Below are 26,994 nucleotides of genomic sequence, written 5' to 3' on the forward strand. Positions count from 1 at the left end.
CGTCTCCTCTGGACCAATGTGTCAAGTGTCGGGTAGGATTGAAGTAGTGAAGAGGGTTGGGAGAACACAGGATTACATTCGATGATAGCACAGTGGCGTCGAGTAACGCTGCTGCTCAATCCATCTGGCTAAATCGTATGTGCTCCTTGCAGACTACTTCATCTGGAGTGTATCTTTTCATGGAGGTTGCAATTACCGTATCAGCCCGGTATTGTAGATTGCAAAAGTGGGACATTGACATGGTACTCTGACGGATGGAACGTTCTTTTACCGAACTTTGCCATCCTTGTTCCAACTTTTGCGTGACCAAGTAAAGCCGGGAAGAGGGACGATCGGCAATATACTCACCCACCGAGATATAGAAGACGTTTTCGCGTGAGACGCTGAATCAAATGTCAACCTTGCATTCCTACTGTCTTCCAAAGCCCGATTCTTGCTGCACCAGTCCAGAATTGAATTTCCCCGCTCTATGCGCCGAGATGGCCGCCTTCATGTCTATGCAATCCTGTTACAAGATAGGTGTGCGGCATACTGTGTCCAGTGTTGTGATACGGTGCCTGGCGGATGAGAATATCATACGCCATGGAGGGGTACTTGCAGCAGAGCCCATGCGTCATCATGCAGACGTAATCCATGCAGGGGGTTATAGCCAGACCAAGCTACCTGAGGATGAGTTGTTTTCTGTGACACTGCCTCATGTGTTGTATAGTAGGACAGCATGAATTCTTTCAGGCAGGCCTAGATAACTGGTCATGGCTACATATGGAAGAATGGATGCATTGTTGTAGGCTTGTAACGGATGTGCTTCATCCTGCGAAGCTAATAGTCTTCAGTAGCTGTACTATGCCATACGTAGTATGAGAAAAGCGGCTTGCGGTGGTATAAACGAATTCTTTACTTTAGTCTGACAAACCACAAACATTGAGGGTATAGATTCTGTGTTCTACTTGTATCACCGCACACTGCCCCCAAGGATCCATGCATTTATCGAAATATAGTTTTGATATCAAGCCATCATGGCACGATAGGTGACCAGTAACCGACGCCACAAAGACAACTTAAGCTTCCTGACCGACCCAGAGCGATGTCCACGCTTTAGAGCAGCCCCAATCTCCATGTAATTTTCGATTACCGCGCGTAGAGGGCCTTGAAGCTCTACCGGAAGGGAAGCTAGCGCTGGTAATGAACGATCGTGATATTCCTGGGCTTTGATAAGGACACGCTCCCTCAAGCGCTCGACAGATTCAGTGTGTTGACCTCTGATTACATCTGCAGGCGTGATACCTTCTTGCTTGAGCCAGGTAGTAGGAATGTAAACTCGACCTATCGCAATATCTCTTTCAATGTCACGCGCTATATTGACCAACTGTAGCGCTCGACCCATCATTTCCGCTGCTGCCAGGGTCTCATTTCTCACTGTATCGTTCGTAGCATGTGCATAGCAAGGGAAATGATGTACGAGCAAGTCTATCATGCTTGCAGCCACTGTGCCTGCGACATGGTAGGCGTAGTTGTCCAAGTCTTGCTCTGAATGTATGGGGAATGAATTGGACTCGCTATCAAATCTTAGATCCGTGCGGAATCCTTCAAGAAGACTTTGTAATGGCTCAATGCGCAGTCTTGTTGCGGGTAAATTTTTTATCGCTTGGGTGAGCTCCGGGTACTTGGAGTATCCTTGTTCAACGCGGTCCACCTTTGATGTAAAGCGACTTTCCAGCTCCAAAGCGCACTGGTCGAGGACATCTGAGGCATTCTTTCGATCTCCGGCCTCGTCGACCAAGTCATCTGCAATTCGGCAGAAGGAATAACTTCAACGTAAATTAGTTTCCTTACTCATTTAAACGGGATTTTGACTTACAGCATGATTAAGTCGATTCGGAGTGGCCCCTGAAACATAGCAGAACCAATATACATACTCTGACTCGAAATAGCCAGGCGGCAAACCGATTCGTCAATGCAAGCCACAAATTCATCATCTAGGGTATTTGGCAAACGAACAAAATCGTGTAAGATATGATTGTATGAAAGAGGAGTATCGATAGTACCAGGCGAGCTCGCTAGTCGACCGTGCGTCAGAGCTATTGCAAAGTCACTTACTGCAATGCCAAACACTATCATCATATTGGTGAGCAAAAAGAATAATGCTTCTCTGTGATTAAATTTAGCAAAGTCTCTCCAGGCTGCTTCTCGTGACATACTCTATATCGAGCTCTCCCCATATTTGCCAGTTAAGCTTAGTTCCAGCCTGAATAACCCAGGTTCCCTGCTGCAAAGCAAATGTGTCAACTGCCCACAAGAATAATGTAGGTACTATCACAGATATCAGTAGCATCTGTACTGGGAGCTGGACTATGAAGCCGCCTGCGAGTAGCCTGCATACAAATTAAGATTAAAAAGGACTCCTTCATCTCCTGTGGGTCTTTACCATTGTAATAAGAGAATTGGGCAGGCCCAAGCGAGAATGAATCCAAGGTAGGTGTATCTATCTCCATGCCAGATGCAAAACATACCTGCTACAGTAAGTGTAGCAAGAAAAGTTATGCCTAAAGCTCGATAGATTGTGGAGACCTGTCGCAGAAAAGAAGGGAAAACCAAATGACGTGTTAGCGTGACATATAGCAATCCCGTGTTGTAAGTCTGAAAGGCGAAGAAAAAGACGTCTTCCACCGGAACGAGCAATATCCTGTAGCCGACTAATACACTAGGATTATAGGAGAAGATTTCGTTGTGGATTAAATATGAATCCCATGGCATAGTCGCTCCAACTGCTACCTATAAAGATATTAGAGAATAGCACAAACCCAAGCGCTACAGTCATGAAAAACGTACACCTATTATAGTGAAAAGCTTCGCCCAGTCCAATCGTGTCATAAAGGGCCATGATAGTGCGGTAACCCCAAGCGCCCACGGGACGCTGGAGAAAAGATGTCTGCTGTACTCAGTGAAAGGGATTTGCTCGCATGGGGTGTACCTGCTTACATAATCACATACTCATATGACATATTGAGTGAATTGTCTCGGAGCGAAGCGTGCAGTAAGGTACTCAATGATAGTAGCGAAGTACCTCTTTTGTGGTGATGGCGACACGACAACCCATTGCACCCTATATAGTAATTGCCAATGCCAAGACGGTAAGATAACGAGGTCAAGATATACCAAGGAGTGTAACAAACTATCGACAAGTCGATGTTTAGCCGATCATGACGCAGGTATTTTTGAGCTACAGATGAGTGCGGTGTCCCTCGAGCTGCGCTGCAAGATGGCAGAGCCACTCCGAGGTTATTGGCGCTCAATCAAGGATGGAGGTTTTGGTCCTTGCCTCAACTTATTTGAGTATACGTATATTTACAAATCATGCCGTGGTGACTTGCCTTGATACTGTGCTACCTACAATTGCTGAAGGGTATTTGATGGTCTTATCAACGACCACTGATGACGTATACCCATCGTCGAACCTGATTATATACCTTATTTTGTCCAGCCGAGCTAGGCTAGATTAATCTGTTCCTTACACACACCTTTTCAACATTCAAGTTGGCAATCTTCAAGCTATGAAGCAGCAGAGCAAAGAGATGGCAGGTCAGCGAAAGAATTTGTATGATTCCCTTGCTACCGAATAAGCCACTACACTAAGAACGATGAATAGGTATCTCCTCGGGAACTTTGCGCCCATTCAGACCACAGTGTCTGACATTACCTGTGATGTGAAGGGCTCGATACCCGAAGAGTTCTATGGTGGTCAATATGTTCGGAATGGAAGTAACCCGCTTAAAGATGACACAAAGCACGATATCCACTGGTTCGACGGCGATGGCATGCTCACTGGCGTTTTCTTTAGGCGGGATCCAGATACACCAGGGGCACAGCCGGTTTTCTCTAATCAGTATATCGTGACAGATGTTTACAGTGCCCGTAAAAAGTCCCCATGGATCTACCCCGTCATTCCTGGTATGAACACCATGATTGATCCCAAATCATCATCGGTCAAAATAGCAATGAGCATCGTACGCACAGCAGCGATAGTGACTGCATCGATCTGGGGTTGGATCGCCCGTCCAATTAAAAGAATAGGTACCGCCAATACAAGCCTCTTTCATCACGATGGCCGAGTCCTTGCCACTAATGAAATCGGGCCTCCCATGCGGGTTTTTCTTCCCTCATTGAAAACAGTTGGCTGGTTTACCGGAAGCCAGGCTGAAGGCGAGTCAGATCAGGAGGATCCATCAATGCCCTATTTCGGTGCTCCTGGTCTTGAAGGGGTGTACAAAGAAATGACTACGGCTCATGTATGGATTCTAGACCGACCCAGAAGCTTATTTCTTGGAAGCTGACATCATCTCAAGCCCCGTGTGGATCGCGAGACAGGAGAACTCATATTGTTCCATTCCACGTTTCTCCCGCCTTATATCAATTACTCAATTGTGCCGCAAGGCGTCCCTACCAACGCCACCCCGGCTTTGAACCAGGCTGTGCCGGGATTGAAATCAGGGAAGCTGATGCACGATTTTGGAGTGTCTCACAGGCACACCGTACTTATTGATACACCTGTTTCGTTGGATCCCTACAGGCTTCGCCATGGTAGACCAGCGGTCGAGTACGACCCCGTAGGCCATACACGCCTTGGGGTTTTTCCACGACACTCACCAGATAGGGTAAAATGGTATACAACCGATGCCTGCATAGTGATGCACACCGTCAATACTTGGGACGAGAGGAATGTAAATGGCTACCGAGTTCACACCTTGCTGTGTCGCATCAACAGCCTTTCTTCTCTATACTGGATGGGTGGGCTGGACTGTCCGGAATGGGCCTGTCCATCTGAACCCGAGTGCCGCCTTTACTATTATCAGTTTCCCTCCGCCGGTTCCTCGGATCATATCGTACAGCAATGGGCTCTGTCCGTGATCCCGTTTGAGTTTCCTCATGTCCCTGAACATTTGCAAATGAGTGCAACAAAGTATGTCTACGGCTGTTCGATGAGGGAAGGAAACTTTGCGACCAGGCATAACAGCTGCTACAAGATAGATAGCTTGGTGAAGGTCAACGTGGAGTCAATTCTCCGGAAGGGGCTTGATAATCCACCATCCCAGGTTCATGGATGTGTTGATACTCGCTCTATCCACGAGATCATCAACTCCCAGGATCCGCATGATCCCATCCAAGTCTTTGCTCTGCCTCCAAGGCATTACGCACAGGAATGCTCATTCGTGCCTCGCAAGGATGGTGTCTCTGAGGATGATGGATGGCTCGTTACGTACGTCTTTGACGAAGCTTGGCTGGACGACAGTGGGGTTCCTCTACCTGATGCACACAGCGAGTTGTGGATCATTGATGCGGTGAGCATGAAGGAAGTTGTTGGCCGGGTGATCTTGCCACAACGGGTTCCATATGGGATGCATGGAAACTGGTTCTCGGAGGAAGAGATCTTGAACCAAAGAGGGGTCCATCATTATCGCAATGAGTAGATACGACACCTCCATGCAAGTGTCTGAAGATTGGGCATTGCGGATACGAGGTCGCAAGTTGATATTCCTTCCCGAAGTGGATCCGTGCATTGTATCGTATCTTTCAAAACCATATACTGTAATTTACAATACACAGAACCCTGGTTTAGTGAAGATGATCGGCGCAAGGGGATTGGATGCATGCATAACGCACCTTGGGATGATGAGATATCCTCACGGAGAATATTCCCGCAACAATTATCTCCTGTGATACGTTCGTGTGACTCTGCCTTTTATCCGCGTGATGATCGGGTCAAAACCAGTGACAATTTGATAATGATTTGTTGAAGCAGTCACCCCATGTAGGCTTGGTTGGCGCTCGGGCCACCACAGGAAGCCCCTCATCGCGCTCGTTTCGCTGCGCGCTCTAGATAGGCAATACAACTGATTTTGCTGCATTCTCTTGCTTCGTTGTGCTTACTCCCGCTGTAGGGCGCGTGCCTTGAATTGGTTTAACAAGGATGGTCTGCATCGTCAGGAATGGAGAAGTGCATGGAGGTAACAAGGATTGGCCTGCAATATGAGGGGCATGCCACAGAACAAGTATCTGAATAAAGCCAACAACCATATATTTGTCGTTGTCGGGATCCTCCAATACACATAGTACAGTTATTGATACAGTGACTTTTTGGAGAGTAAATCAGGCTTTACCTTCTATTCCACCATGATATTCTCCTCAACAAGGCCCAGGCTAGATGGTATGACCATGTTGCGATACAGTACGCATTTTTCAACCTGACAGAAAAGCAGTCCTCACAGATGTAACTGTTTGGGACTGGCTCTTCGAATCCAGGCATTACACGGCGCAACAAGCTACAAAAAGAGGTGGCTTCAACAATGCTGCCACGGGTGAGCGGATGGGCTACAAGGATGTGAAAGCTTATTCCACTTTCGCGTCAACCGCGTTAGTACAGAACCATGGCCTTCGGCCTGGTGACACCGTCATCATTCTTAGTCCGAACTTGATACAGTATGCAGTAGCAATGATGGCGATTGTTCGAGCTGGTTGTCACCCACGCTACATTGGCGTCCTTTAACAGGTATGCTTGGTTTACTGACTTTCATTAGGTGGCATTGTAGCAGGCGCATCCCCTGCTCATGGTGCAGATGAACTAGTCTATCTCCTCATTTCTTCACGCGCGAAGTTTATTTTCACCGTTCCTTCCTGTATGTCTAAGGTAATGATATCAGCAGACAGGGTAGGAATTCCGCATGCGAGGGTGTTCCTGCTGGAAGGGCGACAGGATTCTCAAACAACGCTGCAGGATTGCATTGATATTGGAAGATCTTATGGCCCTGGCGGTCAGGAGGGGTCGTTCAAAATACTGGATGGGAGCAGTAACCGGGATTCGTGTGGATACCTGAACTTCAGTAGTGGAACCACGGGACGGCCAAAAGCTGTAAGTTTCAAACCATTGCATTTGTCTTCATGTGTTCCTATGATACCTGCTAATATAGAATGGCAGGTCATGCTGTCACATCATAATATCATCGCACAGTGCATGCAAGCTAGGCAAACGTCTGACATCGAGAACAAGAAGATGCTGGCCGTGCTCCCACTCTATCATGGTAGGACTGTGTCCCCTCTGGATGTATTTTGGATATCGGCTGCTAAACTTAACCACAAGTCATAGGATTGATCCATCTGATACACGTGCCCATAATGCGTGATATGGAGGTATTGATGCTGTCGTCATTTACCATGGAATCCATGCTAGGCACCATTGTGAAGCACCAAATCACGGAAGTGCCAATTGTACCCCCCATGATTGTTCGACTTCTTACTGATCCAGAAGTGGCCCAGTATGATCTTTCCCATGTTAAAACCTTCTCTTCTGGTGCAGCGCCAATTGCAACAGAGTTACTTCGGCAGCTAGAAAAAGCTTATCCCGGAACTGGCCTGAAGCAAAGCTACGGGATGACGGAGAGTTGTGGCGCCCTAACAACCCATTCCCTTAATGAAGAGGGATACAAGTATGGGCATACTGTTGGTACCATCATGGCTAATACAGAGCTGCGGATTGTTGATACAATCACATCATTTCCCTTGGGTTATAGTGCACAGGGAGAAATTCACGCCAGAGGCCCGCAAATAGCCATGGGATATTTAGGTAACGATAAGGCTACTATCGAGACCTTTCCTCCAGATGGTTGGCTACGCACCGGTGACGTTGGCTTCATTGACAGCGAAGGATTTCTGACCATCACCGATAGGATCAAAGATATGATTAAAGTCAAAGGCATAGGTGTGTCTCCTGCAGAGTTGGAGGATAGCTTGTTGCAGCACCCGGCTGTGGCGGATGCAGCGGTTGTAGGTATTCCCGAGGAATACTCGGGACAAAGACCGAAGGCATATGTGGTGATGAAGGGAACATCTGACAGTGGAGCAACTGGGGAGATTTCTTGGCGCGTTGTGGGTCAGGAGCTGATGGAGCTGATCCGGTCTCAGAAAGTGCGTCACAAGTGGCTGTCGGAAGTTGAATTCATAGATGCCATTCCAAAAGTGCCCAGTGGTAAAATCCTCCGCAGGGAGCTTCTCGAGCGCGCAGATGCAGAAGGCATGCAGCAGTGCAGGATTGTGCGGGAAATTCAGTCAAGGGGGAAGCTGTAAAGGTTTAGGGGCATATGTGCAACTTGTCGCATCCAAAGCAAGTTCATTTTACTATAGCCATAGAGATTTTTGCTAATTAGCCATACTGGCAACGCCCTGATCATATTCTTTGTATGGATTTCCTCTTCCGATATCAGCACCATTTACGCCATCCCCACAGTCAACGAAATACTGCTTCCAAGGCAGGTTGATGAACGCCAAGGGATTGTCCCTGCAAGTGTACCATTTTATGCAGCTTCCTGAGAACCCTTGCCTCATTAGCTCGCTATAGGCATGGCTTGACGTGAGACTGACCGAGGAATGTTACCCCTCATGGAGAATTTGGAAGCAGAGGCCTATACTCTCCCTTGTATATACCCTGGACCAGAAGCCGAACGATGCCTTCTCTTCCAAATCCTTCATCACTGCGAATTTTATCTTTCCGTCACCTTTTATTGACACTCAGCACTGACTTTTACCATGACGGCCCACGTACTGAAGGTTTACCGAGCATCTCCCTCCGGTCAGATTCATCTTGACCATATCACCCGTCATCTCTCCCCTGACGAGGCACTGGTCGAAGTGACGCATGCCAGTATATGCGGTACAGATAGCATCTACCTACATTCTCAGCAAGTCCTAGGCCATGAGGGAATAGGCATAGTTAGGGCGATCGGGGCTGATGTGCGGAGTGTTCGAATCGGCGACCGTGTGGGAATGGGCTACGTACTGAAGACGTGCGGGGAATGTCAATCTTGCAAATCAGGTAAATGATTCTGCCTCATTCGTCATGTAATATTGAGTATTGTCGCTTAGATGATAAATTTCGAATCACTCTGTAGGCTGGGACCAATATTGTCAAAGAAAAGACCTTTATGGCATGTCTGACCCTGACCGCGGTTGCCTCGGCTTCAAAACTGTCTGGAACGCGAACGCCCTTATACCCATTCCAGATGGGCTACACTCTGGTGATGCTGCGGCGCTGATGTGCGGTGGTGCTACTGTCTGGACTGTGCTTAGTCGCTACGGCATGCAGCCTAAAGATCGTGTTGGAGTATTGGGCATCGGCGGCATGGGGCATCTGGCCATCAAAATGGCGGCTGCGATGGGATATCATGTTGTTGCTTTCTCCGGATCGGAGTCCAAGAAGGCGGACTGCTTAGCCTTTGGGGCTAAAGAGTACTATCTGACTAACGGCGAATCAATGGAAGGTCTGACTACACTGATTGATTTCCAAGTTATCCGCTGACAGCTACATTTAGACATGGAGCCACTGAAGCACCTTCTCTTGTGCGGTTCCAGCTCGGAAGATTATACGTTGTAAGCCATTGATTTCATTTTCGTCACTTTGATCATTCAAACTAAGCATGGGCTCGGTAACAGCATTCTTTCTCTTCTGGCAGTACATGGAACAGTCTATCCATTGACAGTCTCTCTTCAACCGGCTGCTATTCGAACCATCATGCTGATCAACAAGGGCCTTCGGATCCAAGGTTCTTTGGTCGCATCCCGTGGGGATCTAGCCAAGATGCTGCAGTTCTGTGCGGACAAGGGAGTGCGACCTGCCACAAGCATTTTTAGCCTTACTTCTACAGAGGAGGTCAACCAGGCCATGGAAGGCCTGCAGCGTAACACGGTTCGCTACAAGGCATTGCTTGTCGCAGATGAACATCCACTGAAGCTCTAAGGAAATATGACAAATTACAGTGTTTTTGGTTCCATTCAGCATAGGATGGTAGAAGCGTAGTGTAATGCAGTGTCATTGGATGATATTATCGTGCCTGCACCTCTGCAGAAGGTATATATGGGATCGAGAAGGACAGATCAAAAGTAGGCGGGAAACTCCAATATGGCCTACCACGGCACCACTTCTCCATCATATTGGTTCAACCCTTCTGCCTGCTCCCATCCGGGAACTCGAATATTGAAGAATTTCCCATTATTTTCTTGAGTTGCAGGAACTATGATATCCAACAGACCTTGTACACTCTGTTCAGCTGTTATATCCGCCCTCTCTCCACCAAGGTCTGTCTTCACCCACTTTCAAAGAAGTTAGTTCCATGATTGTTTTGAGACACGGCGATAGGAAACGTACACCCGGCGAAATTGCAAGGAACGTGAATCCCTGATCCGCGAGAGACTGCGCGTATTGCATGGTAAGCATATTCAGTGCTGCTTTACTAACTTTGTAAGCTGGCACTGGAAAAAGTGCGAACCTGGGTGCCATCGTGATTGAGCCAAGTGTTGTCGAACTGGACGCAGTTAGAACCACGGTAACTGATGACTGGGCGAGGGGCAGAAGACATACATGTTTACCACTTTCTTCAGATTTCCTTTCCTAAGCAGTGGTAAGAAGGCACTTGTTACCAAATGGGCACTGGTGACATTGGTGTGGAAGACGGAGTCCAAGTTATCCCTATTGACAGTCAATAGCGCAATATATGGAATCAGGAGTATTACCGCTAACATATTCTCAATGCCGCCCCGGGTTGAGGGCATGATACCGGCATTGTTAATCAGGACATCAAGGCCTTTCCCCAATAGTACGCTTTCAACGGTCGCAACCGCGGGTTGTATACTGTTCTTGATTTCGACATCCATGGATACATGAAGAACTCGCCCGGGGGACTGCGCCACGAGACGTTTTAGATCATCGGTCTGGGTACGTGCCGCTGCAAAGATGACGGAGACTTCGCTGGCGGGTTTGGAGGCCAGTGTGCGGGCTGTGGCAAGACCAATGCCCCGTGAAGCGCCTGTAATCAGGTAGGATGCCATGGCGAGAAAAATATATAAACGATTAGATAGATTGAACACGAGATTTATGCTCTCTCCCTGGGCGTCTTTTGTATCATATTCCAGTATGTGAGCTCGACTATATATAGTACTAACGACGGTGGAGACCCGTATATGCACGTATCCGCCCTCTGATGCTTTGAAATCAAAGCCAATAATTAACCAGTGAAGCTATTCGAACGTATAGTAGTATGGTACGCGAAGGGTAAAGAAGGACATCGTAGAATCCTTCGTTAACGTCATTAGTGGGGGCTGCTGCATTTGATGCCGAACCCTGGATTTGTCAGAACGGCTTATTACAAATCACTCATCAGCCCATATTGGCAGAGGGCAGATTGGAGCTTCATTGTATTATACGGGCCCCATTTTATTTCTTATATCACGTTCTTTCTGCTCATGAAGGAATCCAACATAATTTGCATGGCGCCGCTCAGGCCGTGATCAGGGCAACTGGCGAATCGGGAGCGGCACAGTATTCGCAAGCTCCGACCGTGGACTGTGCCCGAATGCATAACTTCTCACTCATCTACTGGAACTACTCAGTTCAATGGAGGTGGAGAGGGATCGACTTCCCTACACTCTCAAAAATTATTTAAATGGGGTAGGATCTATAACATATGTGGAGTCATGATCTTGTTGTTGTCGCTCTGGCACAAGCTGTCGCTCATCTCTGGAGGCCAACAATATAATACTTCCAATCATAGACAATCATCTTCATCGTCGCCCAGTTCTCCTTCCTTCTGCGTCAGTCGATCGAAAAAGTCCAGGACTACCGCATCCTGAAGCCGCCGTTCTCTTCCTTGTCGAACTATGCTCCGACCTCGGCATGCAGAGCGTCAATGACCTTCTTCCGACGCTTATTATGCAGAGCATGCTGTATAGTCCGTTTCACGCCTTGGACAGGATATGTAGCGAGAACCAAAGAACCTAAGTTCGATGTGTTAGCAAGCATTCGCACAACTTCCCCACCCCGTGTCTCAATAACAAGGTATGAGAGATCTCACTTATCATGAACTATCTTCCAACCGCCCCAAAACTGCCCTTCAGAAACCCCGTCGCAAACCACTTCGCTCCATTATCTCTCGCCACCTTATACGGTTGGTAAAAGGTATCCGTCATTCCTTCACCAATCCCAAAGGCAAAGGACTTAGCTCCAGCCATTGTTCTAATTTTCCAGTCCTTAACTTGGCCGTAATCGTGAACCTTGTCTCCATACAGGCCGGGTAGAACGCGAGAGCCCTCTGCTGCCACTAGTGGGATATCGACGATCACGCCGGGTACGTACTTGATTGTCAACTTGCCAGAGACTTTCACAGTGACTAACGCCATGGCGACTGCTTTGTTCTGCTTTTGGACCTCGGTAGCCTCCGGCGTTAGTGCGATATCGTTCATAGATCGGGACTTATGGATATGCTGATGTGTAGATGGGGACTGGAGGAATTGTGTGTTCTCTATGCTCGTGCTTGAGCGAATGGTGCCGGAAGGTGTTCTTGGTCGTGATGTATGGCAGAACTACAAAAAAACACATAATATCGAATAGGACAGAAATATGGAATACTAGAATTGGGTATGTAACCCCAGGCGGACACAACGAGGTATGAGTTGTTGGGCATTTACGCCTCATTCAATGGCTGCTTGTATACTACCCCATCGACGGTAGTAACCAGGGTCCCATTGGCGTTGAAAATATTAGTCATGGCATCGTCAACTACATGAAATCCATCAGGGCTGGTTATCTTCGTACTAGAGGAAACTCCATTTCCGGTGAGGTTGGAATGCCAGTCGAGGCGGGTAGATGAATATGACACCATAGTGGCGGCCACCGACTCATACCCATTTATATAATGAAGGCCATCATCAGAGTAGTTATGGTAGGTGGCCGAAATAAAGTTGATAGCGGAACTAGCCTCGCTCTTTTGGAGAACAACATGGGCCAACCCCGAGTGGAGTCCATGGAGCGTAAAGTTACCTGGGGGCACATTCAAGACCTCGGGAATGCTGGTGTTCCCTGGGGTATATGGCAGTCCCCATGGTACGGTATCGGAAGCCGGATGCACAGGGTCAGTATGATAAGGCTGCCGACTGGTGAGTCGGGCCATCATCAGACGCGTGGTTCGGCCACCGGGCTCAGTGGATTTGGGGCATGGTAGCGGGTTGGTACCGCCACAAGCAGGAGGTATGACCATCTTCTGCCAGTACATGACCCGAGTGCCATCAGGAGACCACCGAGGATCTGCTCCAGCATTCCAGTTGGGGTCATTAACGCTGCCAGGCTGTCCGTTTCCATCGCCATTGACTTGTTGGCCATAGTAGTTGGGATCGTGGTCACCCTGAGCATCCAGCAGCCAAGGTTGGAAGTAGCGTCGAACCCCATTGTTACGCACAGAAGAAACCGTAGCGATTGTAATCAGGTCCGTCACAGGAGGAATGCCACGCATCCCCGACAAGAATTCCATGCGGTCCGTGCCACGGGTGTCCAAGATGACCTGCCATCGGCCATCCGGAGAATCACCCACAGGGTCAACGTAGCCAGGGTGCGTGGTGACACGGCGGACGCGACCAGTAGTTAAGTCAACGGCAAATAGATCGACATTGCAGGATTCCCAAGGACTACCTATATACAGGACTTCGTTACCGCGGCCCGTGAATCCTCGGAACTCTCCCACGGTTATGGCCTCCCGGTTAATGTAAAATCGATCGCCTGTGACGCTGTACGGTTGTAGTCCGTTCGGGGAAACGAGAACAGTCACATTCACGACATCATATCGAGCACTGCGTGGAGACCCTGTAGTAGGAGATTCGTTGAAATGTAGTCGGCCGAAATATCCATTCTCATTCAGCTGACCAGATGAAGTGGTGCTGTAGGAGTTAAACCCCAGGTGGACGTTATCGGGATGCAAGCGTAGCTCGCGGATGCTGGCTCCCGACCCGGAATCATCGGCCTTGTTGCTCATTCGAATGGGATAGATGTAGATCTGGTCTGGAGTGCACTCATCACTTGCCAATTGACCCGCTCGACATTCGATGATGTTGGTTCCAGCCATTGCGCGTCGACCGTCGGCGAAAGTCTGAGGGTAATCGCTCAAGGATGTACTGCCCACTCTGTTGTTTTCCGATACACCACAAGTCACACACTTCCACGGGTCGCCAGTGGAGAAGTTGGTCCCATTCGTGCTGACCATGATCAATTGGACTCCCGTATAGATGCTTGCTGGGTCTGGTGCGGCTGGGGCACCGGTGAAATTAAGGCTGGCCCAGACGTAATTTCCGTCTGGGGAGAAGTTGCCCCCTTGCATAAGAGATGTTTTCCCCATGCATCCAGTGCCATGAGGGTTAACTCGGCGGGTACAAGCACCAACATCGTCTGTGGGCACGACTGGTGGTAGTGGCAGTTGGACGACTTCAATTGGCTCGGGTGACGGAAATGATTCCGCGGCTGCGGCGGATAGGACTGACGATACGATTCCCAGCGAGAGAGGGAGAAGCCCTCCAAGGATGGGGAACAGCATGGTTTCAGATGATAAAAACCTAGTTGACGACGAAACATGATTTCAGCAGCGTGGATTGAGCTTATATTTTTAATGCGCAGACGGGGGAAGTCCAGAAACGTCATGAGGTCTGGTGGATTTCGAAAGTATTCCTGGCCAGCGGTTGCCAATTTGCCGTACGTGTATGCACGGGCCAGGTTGATGTTGATCGTCTGCCTTGTGGGTCAACGGACCAGTAGAAAAGGCGAGTTAAACCTTGATGGCGACGGTTGATGGGGGATCTTCGGCGGGATACGCGTATGCACGGGCCATCTAAGGGGGTGAGCCTCTGATTCACAGTCAAGGTGCCTCGGTGATGACACTAGAACAGGTCAAACCAGGACTGCCTTTCACGTGTGTCTCTTACAAAAGGGACTAGCTTGAGTAAATAATAAAAAAAATCCCGTCTTGGCTGCATTGAGTCCAAGCGCCGTCGTATCAAGGTATTAGAGACCCTTTACAGTAATTGAGCGACATTAACGTGTAGAAAAGTGCCATGAACAACGGCCAGTATGTTCGCAATGTACAATATCAGAGCGGACCTGTGAGTTTACAGAACTGCCGGCCCGTTGCATCAGAACCCTTCCATGCCAGCATCCTCAACAGGGGAGACGACAGATTCGACTTCAACGGTCGCTGATGCTAATCCCCCTGGAGAGCCAGCAGCCAACATGCTTCACACGGATCGCCTGTATCAGTTGTTAACTGAGGCCATCGACTCACTCAATGAGCATACTAGCCCGGAGATAGTAGAACCCCTGCCGACATTATCAGGTGCTCGATAGGGGTTTTATATCTTCTAAACGAGCTCTTGGCTCTCGCTGCCACGCATCTCAGTGTCAACCGCCGTGAACAGCACGACTATTACTGCCCCACTTACAGAATCATGCCTTGAGACTCTTTCATGCAACAAGCGATGCAGATGATCCTGGAGCATGCATTCCACGATTCATCTTTCCTCCATGCTCGGGTTGCACATACTGTGCGAAACTCTCATCTCCCGTGATGGTGACTTAATGGCTTCCTCGACTCCTTTGTTCCTTGTCTCTGCTTACATCAAGACGTGCGTATCATTATCGGAAGGAGCTGGAGCATGTTATTGCAGACTAGTAATCTCGGGCAGACTTTGGACTCTGCAGAAAGACAGTTACAGAGCGATGGGAGCCTGGGCCCAGGATGTACCCACCTATTGGCACCCATACAGCAGTCCAACTTGGGTCTCTTCATCACTGAAACCTATCGACAAACAATCGAAGCATTGCAGTCGGCAATACATTCTGGGGCGCTTGCATTACTGGAGCTTTCGCATGACCCGTCAGTGTACCGTCGGAATACATCGACCTCCTCGCCCTTCGTAGCCCCGACGCTCTTACTGTGATGGCAGATTACGGGGTAGTTCTGCATTCTTATCGCCAATGATGGTTCTTGGGCTATGGCGGGCAATATCTGATCGAGTCGGTTATTGATTATTTGGGGCCCGCTTGGTCGGAATGGTTGGAATTCCCGAGTCATGTGCTGAGTGCAGGTTCACACGGAAATTAGCTTTTTATAATGTTTCTGTTGGCATTTCGGAAGCGCATCTTACTCGTTAACAGCATACAGGCGTCATAAAAAATAGAATTTTGACTGTGAAAGTTTCGATATAGGAGTAAACCCTTCGCAATCTATTCAGAAAAGTATCTCTAATAAGATACATGAAAGACTGTGTCCGTCAGTGAACCTAGTATAGTTTACACCAACGCTTCCATTTGTTTTCGCAAAACTTGCAATAGTTTCTCGTTCTCCTTCCACCTTTTCCTGGCCTCTTCGTAGTCATCATGTGAGACCCATCCTTCTTCACCACTTATTTGAGCTCTCAGATTATTATATTGACTGAACGCGGCCGCCCATGCCTCTGCCTGCTGCCGGCTTTGCTCAATCTTCTTCCTTGAAAAGTAAATGGGGCATAGGCTTGTTAAATCTCGCTGTGCCATGATCCCGTCCCACTTCTCATATACCTGTATTAAAAGCTCTCTTAACGGTATTGGCCCATCCCTGGAAGTCTGACTGACAATGTAGAATATAAAGCTGGTGGGGTCATTATCATCTCTCATTTGGTCCATGGCATGAACAAGAGACGGGTTGAATTTCCGGGAGGCAAGCTCGTAAAACTTCTTCAATCTCAGTCTCTCTAGCTTCTGTTCGGCTTCTTTCTTTTCAGCGGTCGAGAGCACGTCAAAATCCGTAGGTAGCTTAGGCTGCAGAGCACCCCAGATATAAGAGTCATCACAATTGAATATCGAGGGGAACTTTGCCGTGAGGAATAGGGGCGCTATGTGTACCGCTTGCCAATCAATTATGCTTGTAATTCGAGTTGGATCATGTCCGTCGACAAATATGTTATCCGCGTGAAGGTCATGGTGCAGCATGACGGGGGAATGCGTGTTATCTGACGGTAGTATGTGAGGGAGCACAGCCAGGAATTTCTCAAGGAGCTGTATATGTTCTTTTCGTCGCTTTGGTGTCCTCCCCAAAGGTACAGTGGTATGGTTGGTGTTGCTGTGTCCATGCCGTATACGAACAATCTCACGGTTCGCAACGGCGGAAACATACCCCATGGCCGATTCCCCTGCGTTGTCAAGCTTAATAAGAGACTTCTGGGAGGTGACTGGCACTACACTCACAAGGGCCTCTGTCAATATCTAGATTTTCCACTTCGTCTTCCCAGAAGGACCGATGAGTTGTCGGGCCGAATACATATTTGGATCGGATATCAGTATCTAGGCCGGGTAGAGCAGCAATGCTTCTTCCCTGTGGGAATGTGTCCCGATAATACAAACTGCCATGTAGGGTAAATTTCGCTTCCATCAATCCGCGTTCAATATGTACCAAGTTCCTCACCAAGCGGAAGCGTTGAGCCTCAGACATATTATACCAGACTTCGCTGAGTTGCTGCCCCTGTGCCTTTTCCATGATGATATATTCCGCAGCAACTGGGTTAGTCTGTGACGAAGAACTCCACGAGAGAACCTGGGGAACAGGTATCTTAAGATTGGCTCGCAACTATGACGGCATTAGGACACTGGCTCGACATCTGGATCCAATCTCACGTACAAACTCAAGAGTTGCCACTTCACTGGCAACAATATAATGAGGATGGCCGGCGTTCGGGTTGGGAATTCTGGCCAAGACCTCCTTACCATCCGCCATCTTTAGAGAGAACACCTTGTTGAACATCCCCTCGCACAATTTGTTCATTGCGACACATTGGGTTCCAAGTATCTGTCCAGTAATTTGCTGGAGTGCTGATACATTAAATGTGCTATGACGTTTCTCTAGTTGAAGTCTTTCATTGTATAGCCAACGACCGGATGTGTAATTGAAGTAGTGACTGTTTGTGTCAGTTGGCTTAGTACTTGCCGATCGAACAAGCGACCACGGAGAATATCGCGTTTTGCTCGTTATCCGCACAGACAATAGACGCGGCCTGCCAAGACAATCTTTTGTATGAAGCATGGCTTGTTCGATGGTCCTGCCATTAAGGCATGAAGGGTGTCGCGTAGCTGAACACTAGGTTTGCTCGACGACCAACGCGCTTTACGGAACCAGGCTCCATCACATGACGGCCGAAAATGCCACCAGGGCAAGTATTGCGCTGTTATTACTAAGCTGTGTAACCCTACACTCCGATTCATTAGAACTGGTAAATACCGGCCTGCAGAGAAGTACGAGTAGACCCAGGGGGATGCAAGCTTTAGCATCACTGATGTCCCAAGATCTATGAGAATCCCCGGGGATACCTTGGAAAGCCTTTATATGGATCAGGTAATGTATGTTATAGTGACTCATCTGACTGTGGGGTTGTGCAGTTGGCTTACTGTGCAATTTTAGATAAGACGGCGACTTTTATCTCTCCTTCCCATTTTTTTATATGGTAGTATGTGTCTGCCCCCATCTAGATGCACAACAAAATGCGGGTCAAAAACTTTGGTTAAGACGAATAATACCAGAGAGATTGTTTGTAGTTTTTTTGCCTGTCCCTTTAATAGAGCAACATTACCTATATTAATCCCTGTCGATCAGTTTACATTTTGCTGATGGTCAGTAGTCCTGATACGCTAAATCTTCATCGTCGTTGTTGTGCACTATATCTAAGTCATCTTATTATCTGGCAACGTCAAATTTGCACACTAATGGAATTTCAAATCCGTCGTGGCTAATTCATAGTGACTGTTCTGCGCCATGAAATAAGTTCAGCAGTCCTCATACGCCGCGCAAAGTAAACTGCAAATGCAATGATGCAGGAATTAAAATCATCAAGTCTAGTGAGCGCTTGAAAAAGTCTCGCTCTGTCTGTCCTGGTGCAAATGATACATCATATCCCCTAAGAACCTCCGCAGTGACGCGCCTTGATTCCATCATGGCAAGTTGTCTTCCAGGGCACGCATGCGGCCCTTGAATGAGGTCAGAAGCCTGTAATGGTACAAGGTGTTCGGGGGACGCATCTCACCAGTCTGGAAAGGAATGAAAAGCGATCGGTTCTTTACTAGCTCGGGTTTTGTGGTCCAACGCTCGGGGAGGAATTCTTCAGGCCGCTCAAATGAGCGTTTATCTAACATATGTTATACACTATATTCATCAAATAACATGCTTTGAATAGGACGCACCTCGATGGATCGAGTATATAGGGATCTGGACGAGAACGTTGCCGGGAATATAGTTTTCTCCTATGTGGATGCCTTCCTGGGGGGTAATGCGTTGAGACGCCGCGGCAGCGGGCGCATATAAGCGAAGCGTCTCATAAATCACGGCGTTAAGAAGGTCTAATTTCCGCAGATTATGCTCGCTCATGTCGAGAACATCGTCTAATGCTTGTTGCAACTTGTGTGTAAGTGCGCGATCGCGCGCTAGGTTAAAGAAAACGTTTGTAGCCACGGAGAATGTCGTATCGCTAATGACGAAATACAATGGTTAAATATGGGAGAACGGCCTCCTTCAGTTGCGATAGCAATATCTTACCTTCCTGCAAGTAAGATAGAATACCCTAGTCCATGTAGCTTGTAGGTATCTAGCCTTGTCTTTGGCCTTTTCCGTGAGCACTAAGTAGCCAGGAGAAGATGTCAGGATTCGGTGATCCTTTCTACATGGACTCAGTGATCGGTCAATAATTAGCCGCAGGTAATGTGCATACCTCTGTTCTCTGTCTAAAGTTAGTCTGAAGCCACGTCCAGAACCGCGTATTCTTTTTTCGAAAAAGGGGTGTTTTGATCAAGAGGGCTGGTATCCAAGGCATATGTCTCAAATATCCCATCATATTCGTGCTCGGAATGAATAGAATCCAGTAGAAAGGTATCTTCCCCTTCCTCGGAAATTGTATTGAATGGTCTACCGAAAATAAGATGACCCATGATTTCGAAACTGTACCGTTTTAGCCACTCGGTTATGTTAATTGGATTTCCTGATCGGTCCTCGATTATCTGCAACAGCTGCTCGGTGCATTTGGCTATTACTGGCTCGTATGTCACGAGAGCTGTGATTGGATTTGGTTGGGTCAGAGATCCTGTACTAAACCTTTCCGGATATTGCGATTTCTCTCACCTTTGCTGCTAAGACTTTGGTCCACAATCTTCCGGCGGAGAGCATGTTCTTTCTTATCCCGAGTGAAGACAAGGCCTTCCAGGGGCTCCATCAATATGTACCAGGGCCCTTTAGCTGTTTCTGAAGAATTACCATACAAAGGGTTCAATGCCGCAGGGTCAATGATGGAAACTTCCATGGGACCTGTCTGTTGTCAATAATATTCGGTATACGGCTGATGGAATTTGAATGATACATCACTCACCGACTCTCACGTAGTCCCCATACTGCTGGTGAAGTCGATGGACATCCTGGTGGATTTTCATGCGCTTACATGTCTGGATTGTAAGATACAATGTGGACAAACGTGCACCCAATGGGCCCGGGAATCTGGATAGACGATGAAAAAGACCTCTGTAAACAAGGATACTTCCAAGGATGCCCAGGAAATGGTATCCAATCAATAAGAAAAAGCCAAACGCGGAGATGAGCACTAAGCCATTGCGGGTAATCGGTGAGTGAAGTAGATACACCGCTCCGATGAGCGTGGCGCATAAGTAGCTGAGTACAATATTCGAAGACTTTGTATCCCATTCACCATGTCGAAATAACAAATGATGGAGTGAAATCCCGCTCACCCTGCCAAGAATCCCAGTATTATTCCAAATGCTTGTGAGAGCCATACTGCAAGTAGTTGATCGTCGAATATATCAACTGTGTTTAGCTGTATCAACTGTGTTTAGCTGGGGCGGCGAATACACTCTTATAACATACATATGACCTTCGCCGTCAACTCCCTCACAACAGCGGTCGTATGCTGGTGTAACCCCTCCTTACCTCCCTCCAATTTGTAATTATGCATGACATTTGAAATGGACATTATGGTTCAATTCAACTCAATTCCTGATTATGTACCTCATTGAACCCACCATGTGGGTCTTAGCTATGCAGGTGCCTCGACATTTGTAACGAATTATATGGCCGCAAACGCCTCCATCGCCTCAAATTGCGCAATTTGCACTCTTCATGCATGAAATGGTGAATGCTGTATCACGAAATGACGGTCACGGTAAGCTAAGGATTTGCTACTCGACCAAAAGCTGATACAGCCAGCCACAACATTCTTATTTTAATACAGTCGATGCGACTGCAACAAGGGATGCTAACCTTACCGGGTGTGAGATAAAGCACTTGAGAAAACTGTCCACGTTGAATCCTATAAACACCCTCTCTAGTCTCCTAATCCTACTCATAACAAGCTACTTCACATCGTTCGGATGAGATACCTAGGTCTCATTGTCAATTTCATCAATCATTCAACATACTAGTTTTTACTTCTTCATAATTTTATACACATCAACCCGTCATTCCTTGCCCATCACGGATAGGAACGAGTGCAGGGAGGCATACGAAAAAGCCTTTCAAGAACACATGTACCGAGGGCGGCTGGGTTCACTCCTCAGACCGGATGAATGCTCTGCCCTCCATGACGCCTACTTGTCATCTCTCCCAAGCGACCTATGCAAGAGAGCTTATCGTTATCGCAGTACGGGCACTGGGCTACCTGCATTTGTTGTATGTTCCTGCGAAGGCGAACTCTGGGGCAGAGAGGATGGACAGCAGCTCAACTCAGCCACAGTTATGGGCCATACTCTGCTTCACTATGGAGCAGAGAGCTCCTGTGGCGCGTGCATCAAGACGGGTATCGTTCTGATGTTCCGCACATGGTTGCTTAGCACCAGTGCCGACCAGGAATTGATTGCGCTTGCATGCACTGCAACATGTGAATGTATAACCCGACAATATTTGCTATCACCCAGCCAGAATGCCATTGCCGGTAATATCACTGTTACTTGTCCTGGGCCGTGTCGCCTTCAATGTGGCGAGGGGAAGCACAGTCCAGCACCGGAAAGAGATGCATCTACGGCGGCCTGCCGGTCAGGAACGCGTGCATCGGGGGCTTGGCACAGGTGAGATGCCAGATCATACATCTGATTATCTGGTCTGCTGTTGATCGGGATTCAGCATGTCCCAGGCTTAACTTTGAAAACTGAAAGAAAAGCCTTTCATGACATGAGGTCGGCTTGAGGAAGACGACACAAAGTTTAGCCGCGGTCCAGTGATTTCATATTGCTAGTTAGTGTGAATAATTGATGAACGGGTACGAGAATGGATCCTTGCAGTTATCCTATCTAGGAGGTTATCTGGTATTTATTAGTGTTCAACTCAGAATAGGATACCACTCCACCGCCAATAGTATATGATGGCCAACTCGGTCACAAGCTCTATCGATCTAGTCTATAGGTCTGTAAGTCAATTCTCATGGCAGTGTGGCAAGCAAGCTTATCAAGCAGCATGTCTGTGGCATATGTCCGGTTTCGGGTCCCTTGCTTGATATCCCATGTAGGCAATGCCCGAATAGGTACCTCTTCCCGGCGCCCTGGGCCAATTCCGCGGCAATTATTTGCCTCGACATGATCGTCAGCCCGTTCAGCTCAACTTCGTCAAGCCGCAGAGAAATTTGACCGATGAACAATTTCAAGTCACACGGCGTTTCTTCGAAATCGTCAGGCAATGTGTGACCCTCAGACTGCTTCCTTTCATGCTGTAACCCATGGTTTGTACATATCCCTTGTTAAGAGTTCCATGACATCATCATCGAATAAAATTACTCGCTGGCGCCAGTCTTCCATTTTATAAAATCAGTCACAAGTCTATCAGCACCGCTTCAGCATTCACAACAATATATCTACAGTCATATCTTACTTGATTAAACAGATGTATGAGACCCCAGCCTGCTTTCAGTGACCAGCTGAGGGCACTATTCATTGAATACTTAGTTATAAAGTACACTGTAAGGGGCCACTGGTATTTAGATTTGGCTTGATCCGACTGCTACTGGACAGTAAATTTATGCAAGGCCTCTCGAAGCAAGGTGCCTAGGGATATACACATGATAAGAACATCATTCGACAGCTTCATTCTCTACTTCGGGCCCTACCATACCCATCGGTCGAAGTGTCTTTCGTCACCTTCAATTTCCCATCACAGAGCATTGCCGTTACGAGCTCCGTCTGATTACTATAAGGCTGTAGCTGCTTTTAGTAGAGAGTTTTGGTACAGGTCAAACCAAATTTATAAGATGCCCCCAGGTTGCTCCGAAGATAGACACCTGCGTAAGTTACTGGCAGGTTTACAACTCTGCCAACATAATCTGTCCAAATCGTGGCCTCTACATATATTTATATCTTTCAGATCAGCCTTGTCAATGCTCACTTACTTTTCGCCAGTACAGCTGAGGGTTTAGGATATGTCAAAATTTATGAAGAAGCTGAGGACGAACAGCTTGACCACAGTGAATGCCACTGGCAACAAGACAGGATATATTAATTTAATAATTGAGGATTATAGCCGGGGCAGACTGTGTTGACACTGCGACAGGTGTAATTGAAAGGTCCAGTTAGAAATGGTAGAACAATCATCTCATGAAAAATGCTCCATGAAACAAAGCTTATCCCATGTTTGCGATTGGGTTTAGATAGCGAGCAGGCGGAGGTTTCTTTCTCCGATGATATACTGGATAAGAACATCTCCGGGCGCAGGACCTCCACTCCTCCGAACAGAATGCTTGGCGGCAAACGTGTCTCTAATTTAGACCAAAGTAAAAGCAGTACAAGATGCACCTAAATTTAGCGGGAACAACAGCACTCACATTTCCTGCCCCTCGACCTGCAAACTCCGACCCTTAACTCCAATTTTTACCTATCATGACCAAACAAACAATCCCCGCTCAGGACATTCACAACGTTCTCAGCAATGTCCTACCCCTAATCAAAAGCCACGTTGAAGCCCAAACATCCGCATCAAAAAAGCGTCCATTTATTCTGGGCTTGACAGGCCTTCAAGGAAGCGGGAAATCCACATGGACTGACGCACTTGTACAAGCTTTGAACGATGAACACAAATACAACATAATCAACATATCCCTAGATGACCTTTATCTCGATCATGACGACCTTATCCAAGTACGAGACAATAACCTCTCCAACAGACTTCTGCGAACGCGAGGACAACCCGGCACACACGATATCGCACTTGCAGTTGACTTCTTCGACAGTTTAACAGAGTCTTCAGAGAAAGTCATTCCATCATTCGATAAAAGCCTATTCAATGGAGAGGGTGGCCGAGCACCTCAGGACACATGGCGTCGAATTCCACCAGAAGTCACCATCGACATCGTCATTTTCGAAGGATGGTGTGTCGGATTTCAACCATTGCCACAAGACGAAATTACGCGTCGCTGGAACCATGCGAAAGAGGTCTCCGCGGGAGGCAGCTTGAAGCAGACGCTGGGGGAGCATGAATTAGAGCATTTGCTACAGATTAACAAGAATTTGCGTCAATACTGCGAGTTATTCATGGGGCCGCAGGATTTCGACTTTCTCGTTCATCTTGATACAGATGATTTGATCAATGTCTATGGATGGCGCCTTGAACAAGAACATGCTCTGCGAGAAAGGAAGAAGGGCGCCATGTCTGATGAGGAAGTGGTGCAGTTCGTGAAGGGGTATATGCCTGCTTACGAGCTGTATCTTGATCAACTACGTAGTGGGTTCTTCTCGGGTCAGCAAGAGGAAAGACAACTATCTGTCGTTCTGGACGAGCGAAGGAAGGTTATGGCAATTCGTCCTGTTTAACGTTATATGAGTACAGTGTTCGTTGGCTATGTACGATACGGAGCCGTTTATAACATGTTTCCGTGAATTATCCAAGGGCCATCTGCCACGCTCCATAGATCGTTCATGAACAGGTAAGAGGGATCGGAGAAGGAAAGCGGATCCTGTCCAAGTCCCTGGTTGAGGACGGCGTTGCTGTTCGCCATGTTGCCGAATATTAAACCGGCGGATGTTTGTGCGTGAGCGGCGTCGTTCGAATCCATCTCGACCATATCACTGGCATCACGATTGGGGTTGGGCGGGTCGCAGTGTTCAGTTGCGTTAACACCCTGAGGGGCAGAGTCTGCCGATGGTTCAAAATGTTGTGGACTCATAGAAGGCGACAGACGATGGTACGTTGTAGGCCCCGTTCTGTGGGTATTTGGAAAGGCGGAGTTCATGCCCATCGAAGCGGACGGATGACTTCTATGCTGGGACTCTGGTCTCATCGCCCCTCTGATATTTGAGGGGCCGAGCTGGGAGGCGTTTCCATCGGACAAAATCCTTGCAGCGTTTTCATGATCCTCCCGACTGGACTGGTTCATTGACAAGGCAGATACCATGCTCTTAATCCCCTCTATGCATGTTTCGGGCCAGCTACTTCCACGCAAAGCAAGATTCTGAAGGACAGAAGTCCCCATCCGACCGTATTTTAATGCGGTATCGATCGGGAGCTCGCCTTCCCATGACGCGTACATCAAGATGAGACAAGCCATCCATGTTGTCCATGTAAAGGAAGGCCAGGTCATTGGTGCTTGGGATGGAGAAGACATGTATTTCTTTAATGCTGCAAGCACAGATCGCGATGATTCAATACATGTCTGTAATGCATTTTTGCAATCCTGGTCCTGATTGGGCTTCTCGGCGGTAAGCAACGGTCTGTTCAAGGCAATGACTGCCTCGTGTCGTAGGACAACGAGAAGCAGTCGATGATATGGGGCTAGCGGTGAGCCTTGTCGTGATTCTGTATCTGCATCGTCCTCCGTAGGATAGACATCGTCGTACACTTCATTCCACCATTGTGAAAGCTCGCCGTTAACATACGATGCCTCAACAGGGCTGGCATGACTATGCAAGACAGACTTGTTGCGAAGCTCAATTATCAAGCCACGTACCCGGGCAACTTTAGCCATGTGGCAAGATAGTCGTAGTCGATGATCGACGTGGCCTTGTGGTGTTGCAATAACACTTGAGTGCCTTTCTTCGCCCGGATAGCAAACATCAATGTCGTCATCTCGGATGCTAAGCGGGATCCCGAGGGCTTGTGATAGATATCGTTCCAGGCTGTATATGGACCAGAACAATCGATATCTAATATCTTTTTCGAGGCTACTGAAGCACGAAAAGCGAGCAGGACATCGATGCAACCCCAGATGATAAGCAGTGCGAGTGATGACTCCACCAACCCGAGAAGCGGCGTTAAGACGTAACAGAGACGTCAGGGTCAGCTGGACACAGAACGTCGCTTGCAAAAGTGGTATCGTGGTTGGTTCCATGAGCAGACTCTGAATATCTTGTATGATGTGATGTACAGATTGAAATACCAGATTGGCTGGAACTGGTTTGGTGTTTGCACCCGAGCCATCTGTCTGTCGATTATCGGCAAGAGATATCGAGACGAGAGAGCGAATAATAATCATGTCTAGTCGGCTGATTGCTGGAATCCCCTGGTTCGCGAGAGTTTCCATCGACTTGAGGACAGTTGGTGCATGAAGAAAGGGAAAGATGGGGTGCCAGTTCTCAAAGTAGCAGCGAGTCCAACTGGCTAAATCATCGAATGATAACGAGGGATTTGACTCAAAGTTCAGCTCCTCCCTCGACCACAGCTCATCTGTATTGTGAGAGTTGAAGTCGCCGGAGTTTCGCTGCAATCGATCATCTTCTCCTGGCACCGAGGTTCGATTCCGTGCTCGCTGCAACTCGGCGGATCGACGAGCAAAGGCGTTGTAAACCTGACGAACGAAGTGAATGCCGCTAGAGCTTCCAAGAAAAGTGGCTGGTCCATCGTTTTGAGATTCTCTCATCACTCCGATCTCGCGGGGCGAAGGTCGTGATGCACCTGCGGTGGAGGCGCGCTTGCGTCTTTTGGCAGCACGGGGAGCGGCATGCCAATCGGTTTCATTCTCCTCCAGGCGGGAGCCAAATGAAGAGGGGGACACCATTTCAGTGCTTGCCTGTCGTCACATTTCCACGAAACGGGGTGTTATTCGCAGTGTTCGAAGTCGCACACTACGAATCCGAGGCTTGAAGTTATCGAGTTGGTTGCGGGCAGTGCTTAAAGTTGCTTAGTCATTGCTGGTGCACTTGAC

At 48.0% G+C, this 26,994-nt stretch overlaps 10 protein-coding genes across 10 annotated transcripts; 4 read left to right on the top strand and 6 right to left on the bottom strand.

The window, feature by feature from the left end:
* Positions 1–1,006: 1,006 nt before the first annotated feature.
* Positions 1,007–2,871, bottom strand: BO79DRAFT_227960 (phytoene synthase; the record flags this gene model as incomplete). Its single annotated transcript, XM_025683920.1, has 5 exons — positions 1,007–1,808; positions 1,859–2,149; positions 2,199–2,372; positions 2,426–2,772; positions 2,830–2,871. The coding sequence occupies 5 exons, from the start codon at positions 2,869–2,871 to the stop codon at positions 1,007–1,009; spliced, it is 1,656 nt and encodes a 551-aa protein (XP_025539973.1).
* A 701-nt stretch (positions 2,872–3,572) lies between these two features.
* On the top strand, positions 3,573–5,465 carry BO79DRAFT_227961 (carotenoid oxygenase family protein; the record flags this gene model as incomplete). The annotated part of the gene is made up of 4 exons (XM_025683921.1): positions 3,573–3,595; positions 3,647–4,286; positions 4,344–4,652; positions 4,887–5,465. The coding sequence occupies 4 exons, from the start codon at positions 3,573–3,575 to the stop codon at positions 5,463–5,465; spliced, it is 1,551 nt and encodes a 516-aa protein (XP_025539974.1).
* A 703-nt stretch (positions 5,466–6,168) lies between these two features.
* Positions 6,169–8,115, top strand: BO79DRAFT_147053 (acetyl-CoA synthetase-like protein; the record flags this gene model as incomplete). Its single annotated transcript, XM_025678496.1, has 5 exons — positions 6,169–6,202; positions 6,255–6,512; positions 6,573–6,908; positions 6,963–7,073; positions 7,133–8,115. 5 exons carry the CDS (start codon positions 6,169–6,171, stop codon positions 8,113–8,115), a joined length of 1,722 nt encoding a protein of 573 aa, XP_025539975.1.
* Positions 8,116–8,574: 459 nt separating this feature from the next.
* On the top strand, positions 8,575–9,781 carry BO79DRAFT_227963 (alcohol dehydrogenase; the record flags this gene model as incomplete). The annotated part of the gene is made up of 4 exons (XM_025683922.1): positions 8,575–8,831; positions 8,959–9,305; positions 9,357–9,414; positions 9,478–9,781. 4 exons carry the CDS (start codon positions 8,575–8,577, stop codon positions 9,779–9,781), a joined length of 966 nt encoding a protein of 321 aa, XP_025539976.1.
* A 167-nt stretch (positions 9,782–9,948) lies between these two features.
* On the bottom strand, positions 9,949–10,940 carry BO79DRAFT_264420 (SDR family oxidoreductase; the record flags this gene model as incomplete). Its single annotated transcript, XM_025686787.1, has 4 exons — positions 10,562–10,940; positions 10,403–10,510; positions 10,190–10,346; positions 9,949–10,134 (listed from the first exon to the last, which is right to left on the bottom strand). The coding sequence occupies exons 1-4, from the start codon at positions 10,867–10,869 to the stop codon at positions 9,949–9,951; spliced, it is 759 nt and encodes a 252-aa protein (XP_025539977.1). The 5' UTR covers positions 10,870–10,940.
* Positions 10,941–11,901: 961 nt separating this feature from the next.
* BO79DRAFT_245101 (uncharacterized protein) lies at positions 11,902–14,396 on the bottom strand (the record flags this gene model as incomplete). The annotated part of the gene is made up of 2 exons (XM_025685443.1): positions 11,902–12,399; positions 12,534–14,396. 2 exons carry the CDS (start codon positions 14,394–14,396, stop codon positions 11,902–11,904), a joined length of 2,361 nt encoding a protein of 786 aa, XP_025539978.1.
* Positions 14,397–16,144: 1,748 nt separating this feature from the next.
* On the bottom strand, positions 16,145–17,909 carry BO79DRAFT_237379 (phosphotransferase enzyme family protein; the record flags this gene model as incomplete). Its single annotated transcript, XM_025684689.1, has 4 exons — positions 16,145–17,022; positions 17,078–17,456; positions 17,508–17,808; positions 17,869–17,909. 4 exons carry the CDS (start codon positions 17,907–17,909, stop codon positions 16,145–16,147), a joined length of 1,599 nt encoding a protein of 532 aa, XP_025539979.1.
* Positions 17,910–18,656: 747 nt separating this feature from the next.
* On the bottom strand, positions 18,657–20,653 carry BO79DRAFT_227968 (cytochrome P450 monooxygenase; the record flags this gene model as incomplete). Its single annotated transcript, XM_025683923.1, has 7 exons — positions 18,657–18,847; positions 18,904–19,005; positions 19,061–19,344; positions 19,413–19,492; positions 19,628–19,923; positions 19,992–20,174; positions 20,236–20,653. 7 exons carry the CDS (start codon positions 20,651–20,653, stop codon positions 18,657–18,659), a joined length of 1,554 nt encoding a protein of 517 aa, XP_025539980.1.
* Positions 20,654–23,721: 3,068 nt separating this feature from the next.
* BO79DRAFT_264433 (D-glycerate 3-kinase-like protein) lies at positions 23,722–24,688 on the top strand. Its single transcript, XM_025686788.1, has one exon. The coding sequence runs from the start codon at positions 23,738–23,740 to the stop codon at positions 24,665–24,667; it is 930 nt and encodes a 309-aa protein (XP_025539981.1). The 5' UTR covers positions 23,722–23,737; the 3' UTR covers positions 24,668–24,688.
* Positions 24,689–24,714: 26 nt separating this feature from the next.
* BO79DRAFT_194035 (CeGAL family transcription factor) lies at positions 24,715–26,847 on the bottom strand (the record flags this gene model as incomplete). The annotated part of the gene is made up of 2 exons (XM_025681019.1): positions 24,715–25,141; positions 25,235–26,847. 2 exons carry the CDS (start codon positions 26,845–26,847, stop codon positions 24,715–24,717), a joined length of 2,040 nt encoding a protein of 679 aa, XP_025539982.1.
* Between the last annotated feature and the right edge of the window lie 147 nt (positions 26,848–26,994).

Source organism: Aspergillus costaricaensis (genome assembly GCF_003184835.1).
Source record: "Aspergillus costaricaensis CBS 115574 unplaced genomic scaffold BO79scaffold_14, whole genome shotgun sequence".
NCBI lineage: Eukaryota > Fungi > Ascomycota > Eurotiomycetes > Eurotiales > Aspergillaceae > Aspergillus > Aspergillus costaricensis.